This window comes from Nyctereutes procyonoides, unplaced genomic scaffold (assembly GCF_905146905.1).
Source record: "Nyctereutes procyonoides isolate TBG_1078 unplaced genomic scaffold, NYPRO_anot_genome, whole genome shotgun sequence".
In the NCBI taxonomy this organism is placed as follows: domain Eukaryota; kingdom Metazoa; phylum Chordata; class Mammalia; order Carnivora; family Canidae; genus Nyctereutes; species Nyctereutes procyonoides.
In genome coordinates this window covers 821170-836205 of record NW_026575118.1, presented here as the reverse complement: position 1 = coordinate 836205, position 15036 = coordinate 821170, and the positions used below count along the sequence as shown (strand labels likewise).

Genomic DNA, 15036 nt, shown 5'->3' with positions numbered 1-15036 from the left:
AATCTCAATTTGACTTTTTTTAATCACTGATTTTTTTCTACAAAAATTTCCAAAGCCAAAACTTTACTTCTAGTATTTTTAATACCAGCTCTTCAGGAATGAATGTGCTACTAGCCTTACCAAAATTGTCTCTGGCCCTTAAAAAATGATGACATTACAATAATGACTTATAAACAATTCCATTTTAATGCTATCTGCTGGAAAGAAGTAAAAAAGGGGAAAGATTACTTTGTTGCCTCGGTGATGGCTACATTTGAAGCAGGGCACATTTCAAACACCTCACCAAAACTGATGTCAGAGGTAATAAACCTATAAATGCATATAGTTCAACCTCAGGTCACTAAACATTAAAAATTACAAAAATCTCAAAAAATGGCTCCTCAAGGTGCATATAAATAGCAAACTTAAAAAAATAATAAAGACAAATTTAATAAAATAATAAAAAATTGTACAAGTAATTTCAGTATTCTGTCCATTTACATAAGCTACCAGGAATGCTAATAAAACAGAATTCTTCCTATGATTAAAGGAGTCCTGGTATTATTATCTAAACTCCTTCTTTCAAAAAGCATGATTTCCAAATATATTCAAATTATACAATTAATAAAAATTTTTTCAAAGAATCCTTTTCTACCTTGTATTTTGCTCTAAACTAGAAGGCTAGAAAGAAAAAGGTTTAATTAAATATCTTGTTATCAATTAGGAAAGTCTCAGGACACTAATGATAATTTCACTGACTATAACTATCCACCTATTACTTGAAAAGTAGGTGTAGTTTAAAAAAAAAAAGAGAGAGAGAGAGAGAGAGAGAGAAATTATTTATCAGCCCCTGCCTCCAAAATTTACATTTCATTTCAGGAAAGAATCAGAAATATGCAACAAATGAAACAAAATAAAATGGGATGCCTGGCTGGCTCAGTCAGTGCAGGGTGTGACTCTTGATCTTAGGTTTGTGGATTAGAGCCCACATTAGGTACAGAGATTACTTAAAAATAATATCTTTGGAGGCACTTCGTTGGCTCAGTGAGTTAAGCATCCAACTCTTGATTTCAGCTCATGACGGCTGTGTAAACAAGCCCTGCCTTGGGGTCTGTGCTTAGCACGAGGTCTGCTTGTCCCATTCCCTCTGCTCACCCCACCAACTTGCCCATCTTCATACTTGCATGTGATTTCTTTTTCTCCAAAAATAAATAAACATTTTTTAAAATAAAGTAATAAAAATAAAATCTTAAAAAAAAATAAGGCAACAACATAAAGACAATGAGACAGATACCACTTCACTACTATCTAAAGATAGTAAAATAAAATAAAATAAAAATAGCTATGAGCTACTACAGCTAAATAAAGGACTGTCAAATGAACCAGCAATCAAGTGCATAACATTCAGGGTAGAAGATCACTGAGAGCTATAGAGTCCCAGGAAGAGATCAAGGAGGAAAGGCTTCAACATAGCATTTGAGAACAGGGGATGCCTGGGTGGCTCAGCGATTAAGCATCTGCCTTAGTCTCAGCACATAATCCTGGAGTCCCAGGATCGAGTCCCACATCAGGCTCCTTGTGGGGAGCCTGCTTCTCCCTCTGCCTGTGTCTCTGCCTCTCTTTTTCTGTGTCTCTCATGAATAAACAAATAAAATCTTTAAAAAAAAAATTTGAGAACAGGAAAGAAGTGGAAAAAAGAGACAACACATAAGCTAAGGACAGAAATAAATATGTCATGTAAAACCCCAGATAAGAAATACTTAAGTTGAGATTTATTTCAGAATATTACTGTACTGGATGTATATAAAACAACTACAGAAGCCTGAAACCACATGATACCATTTTCACAAATCGCATTGGCAATATTTTTAAAGTTTGGTAACACCTAATACTGGCAAAAAATAGGGGGGAATGGGCATCTTACACACTATTTTAATGTGAACATAAACTAATATAACAACTTTAGGGGGGATCCTAGGTGGCTCAGCGGTTTGACGCCTGCCTTTGGCTCAGGGCGTGATCCTGGAGTCCCACATCGGGCTTCCTGCATGGAGTCTGCTTCTCCTCTGTGTCTCTGCCTCTCTCTCTCTCTCTCTCTCTCTCTCTGTGTGTGTGTGTCTCTTATGAATAAATAAATAAAATCTTAAAAAAAAAAAAGAACTTAGGGAGCAATTTAGCAATACTTATCAAAATTTTAATACACCATTAGGGTGTATTAATACACTGCTAGATTTCCCCCCACAAATATATTTACATATTTATTCACAGTAGTTCATGCTAATGTCTAGAATAACAAAAAAAATCATATCTAAAATAACCAGAAATATTTTTTTTCATCAAAAGAGGTCCTATTAACTGGAGAGTAGATGATAAAATGCGCTGATTTTCTTAGATATAATGATATTGTATTTTATTATGCAAGGTAAGTACTTAGCTTACAAACTTCATGATAAAGTATAAAGTATCACTGTCTGCAAGTATCTTTTAAGCTGCTCAGTTTTATACAAACATATTAGAAAAAGAGAGACAGAGATGAAAATATGGGAAAATACTTGAAAATACTAAATCTATTAAAAAAGTATTCAGATGATCTTTATATTGACTTTATTTGTTCACAAATACTTCTTTCTTAATTAAAATTTGAGAAAAATAGGAAAGTTGGAATCATCATTCCAACTTTAAAAGCAACTAAAGTAGTACCTTAAATTAGCATATAATTTTGTCTCTACTGGACTTTGAAATTATGTTTCACTTGTGATCAACACCATGTCTTTAGTCAAAGGAAGGACTCCATTTCTGGCAACAATGTATATTAGGACTCAGCTTTATCTCCTCTATCCAAATCAATTTTGTTGCATTTTCTTAAGGATTTCTTTTAAGGGAATAATATTTTCTTTTCCCATTTATAAAAAAAGATATTAAATAAATTATGTATCAATATCATTAAATGAAATATTATTCAGGCTTTTAAAAGAAGGGTTAAAAGGGGAAAAAGATAAAGTAGATCTGTGTGTGAATATATGGAAAAATTTCTCAAAATTTCCCAAATATGTAGAAACTTCTTTGATTTTTTTTAAAGACTTCATTTATTTGAGAGAGAGAAGGAGAGCACAAGCAGAGAAGGAGGAGCAGAGGGAAAAGGAGAAGCAGACTCCCTGCTGAGCAGAGAGCCTGACATGGAGCTCAAATCCAGGATCCAGGGATTATGACCTGAGCCAAAGGCATTCGCTTAACTGACAAAGCCACCCAGACACCCTGAAACTTGTTTCAGTTAGGGATTTCCTCTGGGGTCTTTTATTTGTCTTCTTTATCACAGGAATAGAGGCAAAATAAAGCAGATCACAACAGGGAACAAATTAGTCTGGATAGAGCAGAAAAGTTCTATTAGGCTAGAACACGGTAAGGTAGATGATGGAAGTTTATTATGTAGGCAGTATAAAAGAATTAAAAACTTTTAATAGGAAAATGACACAATGAAAGAAGAGTTTTTAAAAAAATTTAATCTAGGAAAAAAAAAATTTAATCTAGGGATGTCTGGGTGGCTCAGCAGTTGAGCATCTGTCTTTGGCTCAGGGCATGATCCCAGTCCCAGGATCAAGGCCCACATCAGGCTCCCTGTGAGGAACCTGCTTCTCCCTCTGTGTCTCTGCCTCTCTCTGTGTGTCTCTCATTAATAAATAAATAAAATCTTTAAAAAAAAATTTAATCTACTCATGTTGCTATACAAGAGAGTGAGTTTAACATCTAGCCTGGCAATCAGATAGGACAAGTAAGGTGAGTCACTAGGAAAAGGTAACAGAATTTGCATAATAGAACTGAGGGTAAGGGGAAATAATATTATTTACAGTCTAAAACCAAGGGCAGGCAAATATTTTCTGCAAAGTCAGATAATTATCATTTTAAGACCTATCAAAACTATTTACCTCTGCCACTGTAATGTGAAAGCAGCCAGACAATACAAAAAAGAATGTGTTGCTATGTTCCAATAAAACTTTACTTGCAAAATTAGGCAGTAAACTGGATTTGGTCAGAAGGCTGTCATTTGCTAAACCCTGGTCTAAACAATGGAAATAACAGACATCAGTAGTAGAAAGATCCAGAAAAATAAGGCCATTAAAAAAAAAAGTAAGGCAACTTTAGCAGAAAAAGACACTCAGGTGCAAAATTTAACAAGATTTCAAAACCACTCAGCATAAAAAAAATTGTAGACCAATTACCTGTATGAAAATAGTCACAAAACCTCAAAAGAATACTAACAAACCAAACCCAGCAACTTATAAAAAGCATCATACACCATGACTAAGTGGGATTCGTCCTTGAAATGCAAGTTTAGTTCAACATACGAAAATCAGTCGTATGCACATTATTAATAAAGAACAAAACCACATGACTGTCTCAATGGATAGAGCATAACACACTGGACAAAATTCAACACATTTTAATGATAAAAACATTCAACAGACTAGGAACAGAAGGGAAGGACCTTCCTCAACCTGATAAGAAGCATCTATAAAAACCCCACAGTTAATACACATAATGGTGGGATCCCTGGGTGGCGCAGCAGTTTGGCGCCTGCCTTTGGTCCAGGGCGCGATCCTGGAGACCAGGATCGAATCCCACGTTGGGCTCCCGGTGCATAGAGCCTGCTTCTCACTCTGCCTGTGTCTCTGCCTCTCTCTCTCTCTCTGTGACTATCATAAAATAAAAATAAAATTAAAAAATACACATAACGGTGAAAGAATGAAAACTTTCCCCCTAAGATCAGAAATAAGAAATTAAAAATGTCCAGTCTCACCACTTCTACTTAACAGTATTCTGGAGGTTTTAGCCAGAGCATTTAGATAAGAACAAGAAATAAAACGCAAACAGAGGGACGCCTGGATGGCTGAACAGTTGAGCATCTGTCTTAGGCTCAGGTCCTGATCCCGGGATACAGGATTGAGTCCCACATCAGGCTCCTTATGGGGAGCCTACTTCTCCCTCTGCCTATGTCTCTGCCTCTCTCTCTGTGTGTCATAAATAAATAAATAAATAAATAAATAAATAAATAAATAAATAAATAAATAAATAAAATCATTAAAAAAGACAAACAGAATAGAAAGGAAGAAGTAAAACTATATTTGCAAATAACAGGATACTTTATATATAAGAAAAAAGGGAGAAAGAAAATCTTATTAGAGTTCATAAATTAGTTCAGCAAGTTTACAAGATACAAGATAAATATAATTAAATCTATGTATTTCTATATAATAGCAACTAACAATCCAAAAAAATGGTATTAAGGAAACAATTCCATTTTTAACAGTGTCATAAAGACTTAAATACTCAGAAATAAACAAAAGAGGTACAAAATTTATACAGTGAAAGGAATTATAGAAGGTTTAGCTAAATGAAGATATTCCGTGGTTAATATTGTTTGGCTAGCAATTTCCCCAAACAGATTCTCAGATTTAAGACAATCTCCATTAAAATTCCAGCTGGCTTTTTTGCAGAGAATGACAAGCTGATCCTAAAATTTATGTGGAAATGCAATGAAATGCAAAGTAGCCAAAACAATTTTGCAAAAAAACAAAAGTAGGAAAAACCAAACTTTCCAATTTCAGAACTTACTATAAAATTACAGTATCAATATAGTGTGTTACAGGCATTGAAAGTTCAGAAATAAACCTTTACATTTATGGTCAACTGATTTTCAACAAAAGTGCAAAAACAATCAATGTAATAGGAGAAAGCACAGTTTTTTCAAAAAATGGTACTAGACAACTGCTTCTCCATATGCAAAATAATTTAGACACCTACCTCACAAAATATACAAATTATTTTTTTTCAAAATATACAAATTATATGCAAGTAGATTAATTCAAAAGGAATCAAAGATCTAAATATAAGAGCTAAAATTATAAAACTCTTAGAAGAAAACCTAAATGACTTTGGCTTCAGCAATGGTTTTTAGACATGACACCTAAAATACAATCAACTGAAACAGATAAATTGGACTTTGTGAAAATTAAAAACTTTTATGCATCAAAGGACAAATCAAGGAAGTGAAAAACCACCCACAAAACGGGATAAAACATTTGCAAATCTATCTGCTAAGTCATATATCCAGAATATATAAAGAACTCTTACAACTCCGTAATAAAAAGAGAAATAACCCAACTGAAACATGGGCAAAGGACTTCAATTTCTCAAAGAAGATACATAAATGGACTATAGCACAATATGCTCAATATCATTAGTCATTAGAGAAATGCAAATCAAAGCCACAATGACATATTGCTTTATACCCAGAAGTATGTTAGGCTAAAAAGTAGCCCCCCAAAATTCATGCCCATCCACTATGAATATGATCTTATTTGGAAATAGGGTACTTGCAGATACAATCAAATTAAGAATAAGGTCACTTATAGTGGGCCCTAAATCTAATATGACTGGTCTCCTTGTAAGAAGAGGGAAATTTGGACAGAGACACAAGGAGAAGACAGGAATATACAAACATCCAAAAGAAAGATGGCCATGTTAAAACAAAGACAGACTGGAGTCACGCTGCCATAAGCCAAGGAATACAAAGGACTGCCATCAACCACTAGAAATTAGAAGAGACAAGGAAAGATTCTTCCCCAGAATCTTCAAAGGAAGCATAGCCTGCTCTGTCAATACCTTTATTTTGGATTTCTAGCTTTTAGGACTGTGCGAGAACTTCCATTGTTTTAAGCACCGAGTTCATGGTACTTTGCTACAGCAACCCTAGGAAGCTAATATAAGATAGCTATAATTTTTTTAAATGAAAAATAACAAGGGTTGGCAATGTGCAGAGACACCAGAGCCTTCAGTATAGCCACTGGGGGAAAATGTTCTTCAAAAAGTTAAAACAGAGCTATCATAGAACCCAGTAATTCCACTCCTGGATCCCCCAAGAGAACTGAAAACATATGTTCACCCCAAAATTTGTACACAAATAGTCATAAAAGTCAACAAGGACAAGTAATCCAAATGTTCATCAAATGATAACATAAATAAAATGTACTACATTCATTATAATGAAGCATTCTTCAGCCATGAAAAGGAATTAAGTATTAATACTGCTACAGTATGGATGAAACTTGAAAACATAATGCTAAATGAAAGAAGTTAGGCACAAAAAGCCATATATTATATGTACCCACTTAGACGAAATGCCTGCAAAAGGCAAATCCAGAGACAGAAAGCAGATCAGTAGTTGACAGGGACTGAGGAGTGATAGCTAAATGGGTACAAGGTTTCTTTCTGGGGTGATGAAAATGTTCTGGAATTAGACAGTGACAGTGATTGTACAACCTTGTGAATATACTAAAATGCACTAAACTGTACACTTTTAAAAGATAATTATTATGTATTATATCTCCATTAAAAAAGATTTTAAACTAAGATATCTAAGTAAATGGTATTCAGTGTTTAAACAGAAATATAGAGGCAGAACTGAAAATGCACTTGTTTGTTGTGTCTCATGCATAACTGAAATCACAGAAGCAAATGGACTTTCCAGCAAGAAAAATAAAGAAAAAAAAAAAAAAAGAAAATAATGTCTTAATCAGGAAAGTTGCCAAAGTAGCTGAAAGAGATAGACAATAACTGGTACAGAAGAGATCACAAGAGTTGAGACAAGTTTCAAAGAGGGAGAAGCTAGACATTACCATTTTATTTAGGAAAAAATATATTCACACACAATAAACACTACGTAAAAAGTGAAAATGAGAAAAAGGAAGAGGGTGGACAACTATGTTAAAGTAATATAACAGAGGAAAAGAGGGATTGCAAAAAGTTAATAGATTTGAAAATATGCAGGTTACAAGTGACTTGAGAGCAAGTTTCAAGAGCATGGAGAAGATAGAAGCCAAATCAAAGTAGTCAAAGTTCTCGATATCTGGCCCAGAGAGGAAAAATTAAAATACGATAGAAACTTTATCTTGGTCCAAGGGCGTGCATTTTCAGAACCACTAAGATCTGTTCACATTTGCCAACAATGACAAAGGAACCAAAAGTAAAGAAAACCCCTAAAAAGATTATGGAAATAGAAAATGTTAAGGGACAAAAGCCTAAAAGAAAGGCAAGAGAAAATAGGACAGTGTGCAGAGACACACACACACACACACACACATACACACTCAAGTTATTGATCCAAGTAAATCCCACAAATGTTCAAGTCATCTAAACAAGCAATAACCTGGTTGTCCTACCTCTTTCTTTTTAGTTGGCCAAGTACAAACAGTACAAATTAGTACAAGAATCTGAAACTTAAGAGTGAAATAGACCTAGATTCAAATTCCAGCTCTACTTACTCACACAACCAAGAGATTAAGGGGTGAGCGAGGAAGAGGAGACAAATGTACTAATGAAAGAAAGATGTATGTATCATCTACAAAGGTAATTTTATATTTTGAATTTAAAAATCAAAATTTGGGGATCCCTGGGTGGCGCAGCGGTTTAGCGCCTGCCTTTGGCCCAGGGTGCGATACTGGAGACCCGGGATCGAATCCCACGTCAGGCTCCCGGTGCATGGAGCCTGCTTCTGTCTCTGCCTCTCTCTCTCTCTCTCTCTCTCTCTGACTATCATAAATAAATAAAAAAAAAAAAATTAAAAAAAAAAAAATAAAAAATAAAAAAAAAATAAAAATCAAAATTTGAGTAAGAAAGGTATATATAATTCAACACATAAGATTTGAATCTAAAGTATTTAATGGTTTTTAAACACTTTTTTAAAATACTTTAAAGATGTTTTACTGGACATATACATTCTTACACAATTTTGTCTAGAAATCTAGTCCATTCATTGTGACCAATATAACCATTTTTATTTTTCACAAAATATTGGGCATTACTTAAAATCAGTATTCCTTTAACTGAATGTTTTATTTTTCTAAGAATAAACCTTATGTTGACGAGCCACTCATTAGAATCAATGTTTTTTTGGGTTTTTTTTGTTTTTTTTTTTTTGCTTTTCTCTTTCAATAAAGTTACATCTTATGTTGACCTTATTTTACAATTTTCAAAGGAAAATGTTAACTCAGTTATTACTGCAACTACCTATTTTGCAGTTATTTAGTACTGGAAATAGAGGTTTGTTCCTGACCTTTACACACTCTCTCATACTGCTGTATAGCTTCTTCCACATTCTGATTACTTAACTGCTCCTGCAAAATGGAAGAACATGAATTAAATGCAAATGTAACTAAAATGCACAGCAATATTTAATAGTGGGACTTGAAAACAGGATCCAATGTTGGGTCTGAACTCTTGTCTCCTACAAAGCTGACTACTCGTCTCATGCTTCCAAGTTTCCTTTGCCTTGGACAAAAGGGCAGGGTGAAAAACAAAACTTGATACCTTTTATCTACCTCAAAGTTACTGCCCATTTTATTTACCCAATGTTTTAAGCTACCATGTTCTCTTACACAACACAAAAAAGCAAAAATGAGGAAATGGAGGCTCATGAATTTAACATAGGGGAAACAAGGAAAGTCATAAAACAAAGCTCTCTATCAATAAACTCAAAGGGCAGGAAAAATAGGGTCCTCCATCTCCTCTATGTAGAAAGTAGCTGGGAAATTTGAAAAAATAACAGGAGCCACAAGAGGCAAGAGTATATTACAGGCACTGGAAATCCTCCAATTCCAGTTTTAACCTATCAGGTAATCCAACCTTTACTGCCTATCTCACTTAATATCAGCACTATCTCTATATGTGCTGATTGAATTGGAATGAATCATTACAGAACCTGGAAATCTCTGAAACGTATTAAGTACAGACTGCTTTATTTAGATTCAGTTAAAAATTAAAATGTGTTTGCACCTGAATACTCATTAGTTTGCTTCATTTAAAATCCAACATGCAAATACAATAAATCCATTCATTGTAGCCCAATCCATTTAATTAATGTCAAGCAAAATATAACCACTTACAAAGAGATTTTGCTTTTTTAGGTGTCCTTTTGAAAAATAATTTATAAGACGTTAACTTCACATTTTTACTTTTTATTTTGAAATAATTTGAAATTTACAGAATTGCAAAGACAGCAGACATTTCCTGAATAAGCTCTACTTAGCTTCCCCTAATGTTAACTATTACCACGGTACATTTATTTAAAAATCAAGAAACACTGGGCTGAAAAATGAGTTAAAATCTCTATGTTCTATTATTTAAAATATGGAAAAAATCATCTTTGTATGAAAAAAGGAAACTAGCACTGGTATAGTAATATTAACAACACTACAGACTGTATTTTGATTTCACCAGTGTCCAGTGATCTCCTTTTTCACTCTTCTAGGATCCCATAGAGGATACAGGACAGCATTTAGTAATCTTGTCCCCTTAGTCTCCTCCAATCTACGAGAAGTCCTTGGTAGTCCTTTTCTTTTATAACCTTGACACTTTTTACTGGTTGGATATTTTGTACAATATCTTCAAGTCTGGATTTGTCTGATGTTGTCTCATAATTAGACTGAGGTTATAGATTTCGGGAAAGAGATAAGAGATGTGCCCTTCTAGTAACATCAAACAGTAAAGTACATGGTATCAACATGACTTACTACTGGTGATGGTATTCTTGAACACCTGGTTAAGGTGGGGTCTGCCAGGTTTCTCTACTGTAGAGACACTAATTTTTTCTTTCTACACTCTATTCATTAAAAGCAAATCACTACAACTTTAATTTTTTAAAAGATTTTATTTATTTATTTGAGAGAGAGAAAGAAAGAGGAAGCACAAGCAGGGGGAGGGGCAGTGGGAGAAGCAGACTCCCCACTGAGCAGGGACCCCCCAATGTAGGGCTCGATCCCAGGGATCATGACCAAAGCCAAAGGCAGACACTTAACTGACTGACCCACCCAGGCACCCTAATAATTAGTATTTAAATTCCAGAAATTGTCAAAAGAGAATTTGTTATAATGAACTGATACACTGGGGTGCCTGGGTGGCTCAGCTGGTTAAGTGTCTGACTCTTGATTATGACTTAGGTCATGACCTCAGGACCATGAAATGGAGCCCAGCATAGGGCTCCATGCTCAGTGGGGAATCTATTTGAGATTCTCTCTCTCCCTCTCCTTTTACCCCCTCTCCCGTTTGCATCCTCTAAAACAAATAAATAAAATCTTAAAAAAAAAACCTGATAACATTTAACTATACACTAAAATAAACCAACAGAATCTACTTAAAGTATTTTCAAAAACAAAACTGTTACCTTGAGTTGCTGAATGGTTCGCTGTTTGATATCTATTTCCTGAGAACACTGGTTTTTCTTTTTCTCCAGTTCATTAACTTTAATCCTCAGTAATTTCTCCTCATCACGCATTACAGATACCTAAAAGTAATGTTCATAAAACAAAATATTTTTTAAAATACTGTTTTTTGTTGTTTAAAATTCATGGTCAGTGGTTCAGTGATTCATAGCCTTTAAAACCCATTGGAGGGGATCCCTGGGTGGCGCAGCGGTTTGGCGCCTGCCTTTGGCCCAGGGCGCGATCCTAGAGACCCGGGATCGAATCCCACGTCAGGCTCCTGGTGCATGGAGCCTGCTTCTCCCTCTGCCTGTGTCTCTGCCTCTCTCTCTCTCTGTATGACTATCGTAAATAAAATAAAATAAAATAATTAAAAAAATAAAAATAAAAATAAAATAAAACCCATTGGAGGGGATCCCTGGGTGGCGCAGTGGTTTGGCGCCTGCCTTTGGCCCAGGGCGCGATCCTGGAGACCCGGGATCGAATCCCACGTCGGGCTCCCGGTGCATGGAGCCTGCTTCTCCCTCTGCCTGTGTCTCTGCCTCTCTCTCTCTCTCTCTCTCTCTCTCTCTCTCTGTGACTATCATAAATAAAAAATTTTAAAAAAATAAAAATAAAAAAATAAAACCCATTGGAAAAGTTATAGATTCTAACATACTATATGACATGGCTTCAAAGTATCAGAAAAAATTTTAATATACTAAAGAAGAATGCATATGAAAAGATTACTTTCTTCTCATAATATTTTAAGAATCTAAAACTCTGTAAGTGCTCTCAAAAAAGAATCAACACAGCACTTTGCAATAGCAAAATCAATTTCACAGAAAAATCAATAAAGATAGTCTAAGAGGAAAATACTGGCTCAGATTTCCAAGGGTTATGAGTAATGTGATCCAGTAATACAAGAAATACTTTAAGAGCTAATAATGGCCCACAGAGGATGAAAATGGAACAGTTAAAAGATCAAAAGTTATCCACGCATGTGAAAGTCAATTGATTTTTTGACATTACTGGTAACCTAGTTCTACAAACTTGCTAAAGAAATCAAAACCACTATGAACTAGCGTGTAAATCTTCACCAAAAGAAAAAAAAAAAAAAGATAATTTATGAACATCTTTAAGCCAATCTCCATTATACCAATCCCAGAGATTTCATAAAATGAAGTAAGTTGAAAAATTCCTCCTTTATAAAAACCATGGAAAAAATACATACTAATAGTAGCTCTGAGTGATTTGGTTTCAGGGAATTTTTACATTCCTTTTTAGGTTTTCTAAATGTTCCAAATTTACTATAATAAATATACATTTCCTTTATAATCATACAATAAGAATATTTATTTTTATCTTATTTTGTTTAAAAATGTGGAACTTGAGACATCTGGGTGGCTCAGTGGTTTAGCATCTGCCTTTGGCCCAGGGCGTGATCCTGGGGTCCTGGGTTCCCTGTATGGAGCCTGCTTCTCCCTCTGCCTATGTCTCTGTCTCTATGTCTGTCATGAATAAAGAAATAAAATCTTTTTTAAAATAAATAAAAAATGTGGGACTTGTAGTAATAAACACCAATCTTACCAATTTTACAGCTATAAACTGTTAGCCTATAATAAATAAAGACCACCTTAAGTTTCCATCCTGGCTCTACCATTTACTAGCTAAGTGAACTTGGACAGGTTATATCTCTCAATACATGTTTCCTTATCCAGAAATTTTAAGTTAAAAACAATGATTACCCCTAATATTTGAGAATTCAATGAGATGTTATATGTAACTCAGCATTAATGACCCAGGATAAGCTGCTATTATTACTGTTGTTGTTAGCAGTCCTAGCACTGACATTACACATTATTTTGAAAAAGAGTTTTCAAAGAGTTTACTCTTTATAGCCATCATTAGAGTAACAGTGGTGATCTATACATTAAAACATAACTTAAAAAGCGATGCCCCTATAAAAAGTGGCAGGAAAGAAATCTCAAAAAGAATTAAAAAGCAATTATTTATATATAGATAATCCCATTTATAAAAACTTAGATACATATATTGTTAAATACAACATAATATATGTATCTAATTAGATACATATGTACCTAATATACAATGTTAAATACAATGTAATACATGTATCTAAATAATTACTATACATACTTGTACGTTTTCTTGATCTAAAAGTGTGTTTTAGGGCATCTGGGAGGCTCAGTTAGTTAAGCAACTGCCTTTAGCTCAGGTCATGATCCCAGGGTCCTGTGGTCTAGCCCAGCATCAGGCTCCCTTCTCAGCAGGGAATCTGTTTCTCACTCTCCCTCTGCCCCTACCCTCATTCATGCTCTCTCACTTTCTTCCTCAAATAAATAAAATCTTTTTAAAACTTTTAAAAAGTGTGTTTTAGTGATCTAAAAGAATGCTTTCAAGAGTGGCTATATTTAAAAAGAAGAAAGAAATGATTGGGAAGAAGGCTTTCATTGATATCTTCATTTGTTAAAAAATATTTCCAAATAACATATACAATAAAAAGTCTTTAATTAGAAAAAGGAGCTATTATTTAATTGGAAAAAAGAACTATTATTTAAGTAACTGGTTCTATGTGTTTCAAAGTCAATTACACCATGCTTGAAATGCTTACTGATAATAAAGGTGCTCAGAAATAGTACTTAAACCAGGAAATCACATGCATAGAAAGTAAATAATCTGAATCTTCTAAGTGACAAACAAGTGCTTTTCCAAATTATGCCACATTACTTTGAATTTACTAATTTGACTAAGAATTTTCCTAGAACTAATTAAGAGTTTAGGTCATCTTTACTGTCTTACATTTCTAATCTAATCTAGTCTATTTGTCACATGACTTGGAAACTTTCTGTATATAATTATAAGAAACAACATAGGTTTTTGCATTTTACCTATGATGGTATTGTTTGTATTTCCCCTCCATTGACTGAAAACTTCGTTACATTTCCCTTATTATAATGAATACAGATTCATTGTAAGAAATCAATAAATGCAACAAGGACAGCTTTTAAAAAGTTACCTGTGTTATATATTTTGATTTACTTAGGTAAATCACCTATTTTACTCACACCCCCACCAACCTCCCCCACATATTTTTCTTAATGTTGGACATTCCTCACTTTGCTTAAGCTGGCTAAATTTTCTTTTGTGAAATACGGCATTCTCATTTTAAAAAAATTTATGGAGTTGATAAATGTTGTTTAATTCTAAAATCAGTGTCTAAAAATTGTGCTATATAGGGACGGGACGCCTGGGTGGCTCAGAGGTTTAGCACTGCCTTCGGCCCAGGGCGTGATCCTGGAGACCCGGGATCGAGTCCTGCGTCAGGCTCCCTGCATGGAGCCTGCTTCTCCCTCTGCCTGTGTCTCTGCCTCTGTGTGTGTGTGTGTCTCATGAATAAATAAATAAATAAATATTTAAAAAATAAAATAAAAAATGTGCTATATAATGAAAACAATATTTGTTATTTAAACTGGCCATGCAACTTTTAAATAAACCTACCTCTTTCTGTACTTGCTCAATCTGTTTTTTGGCATCAGCAAGTTTCTCTTTCAGCTCAGCATAATCTTCTTCCTTCCTCTGAAGATCTGCTTTTAGATTCTGTGTAAGAGCAGAGCTTGCAGATAGCTCCTCTTTCAACCTAAAGCACAAATCATTTTTCTATAATGACACACTACAAATCACATAGGATCATACATGTGAGCTAGTAACAATCTACAGAATTCTGTATTTTCACAAACTTGAAATATCTTATTAATGAATGAGTCCTTTGGAGAGGATTTCATGTGATTTTATAAACAGATTT

At 34.4% G+C, this 15036-nt stretch overlaps 1 protein-coding gene across 3 annotated transcripts in view; it reads right to left on the bottom strand.

Moving 5' to 3' along the window:
• Positions 1–15036, bottom strand: part of KIF20B (kinesin family member 20B) — a 74538-nt gene that overhangs the window by 20477 nt on the left and 39025 nt on the right. For all 3 annotated transcript variants that reach the window (XM_055334438.1, XM_055334440.1, XM_055334439.1), the window contains 3 exons: positions 14733–14871; positions 11195–11314; positions 9089–9149 (listed from right to left, as the gene is read on the bottom strand). In XM_055334438.1, coding sequence (XP_055190413.1) covers positions 9089–9149; positions 11195–11314; positions 14733–14871 — 320 coding nt within the window. The remainder of the gene's footprint in view (positions 1–9088; positions 9150–11194; positions 11315–14732; positions 14872–15036) is intronic.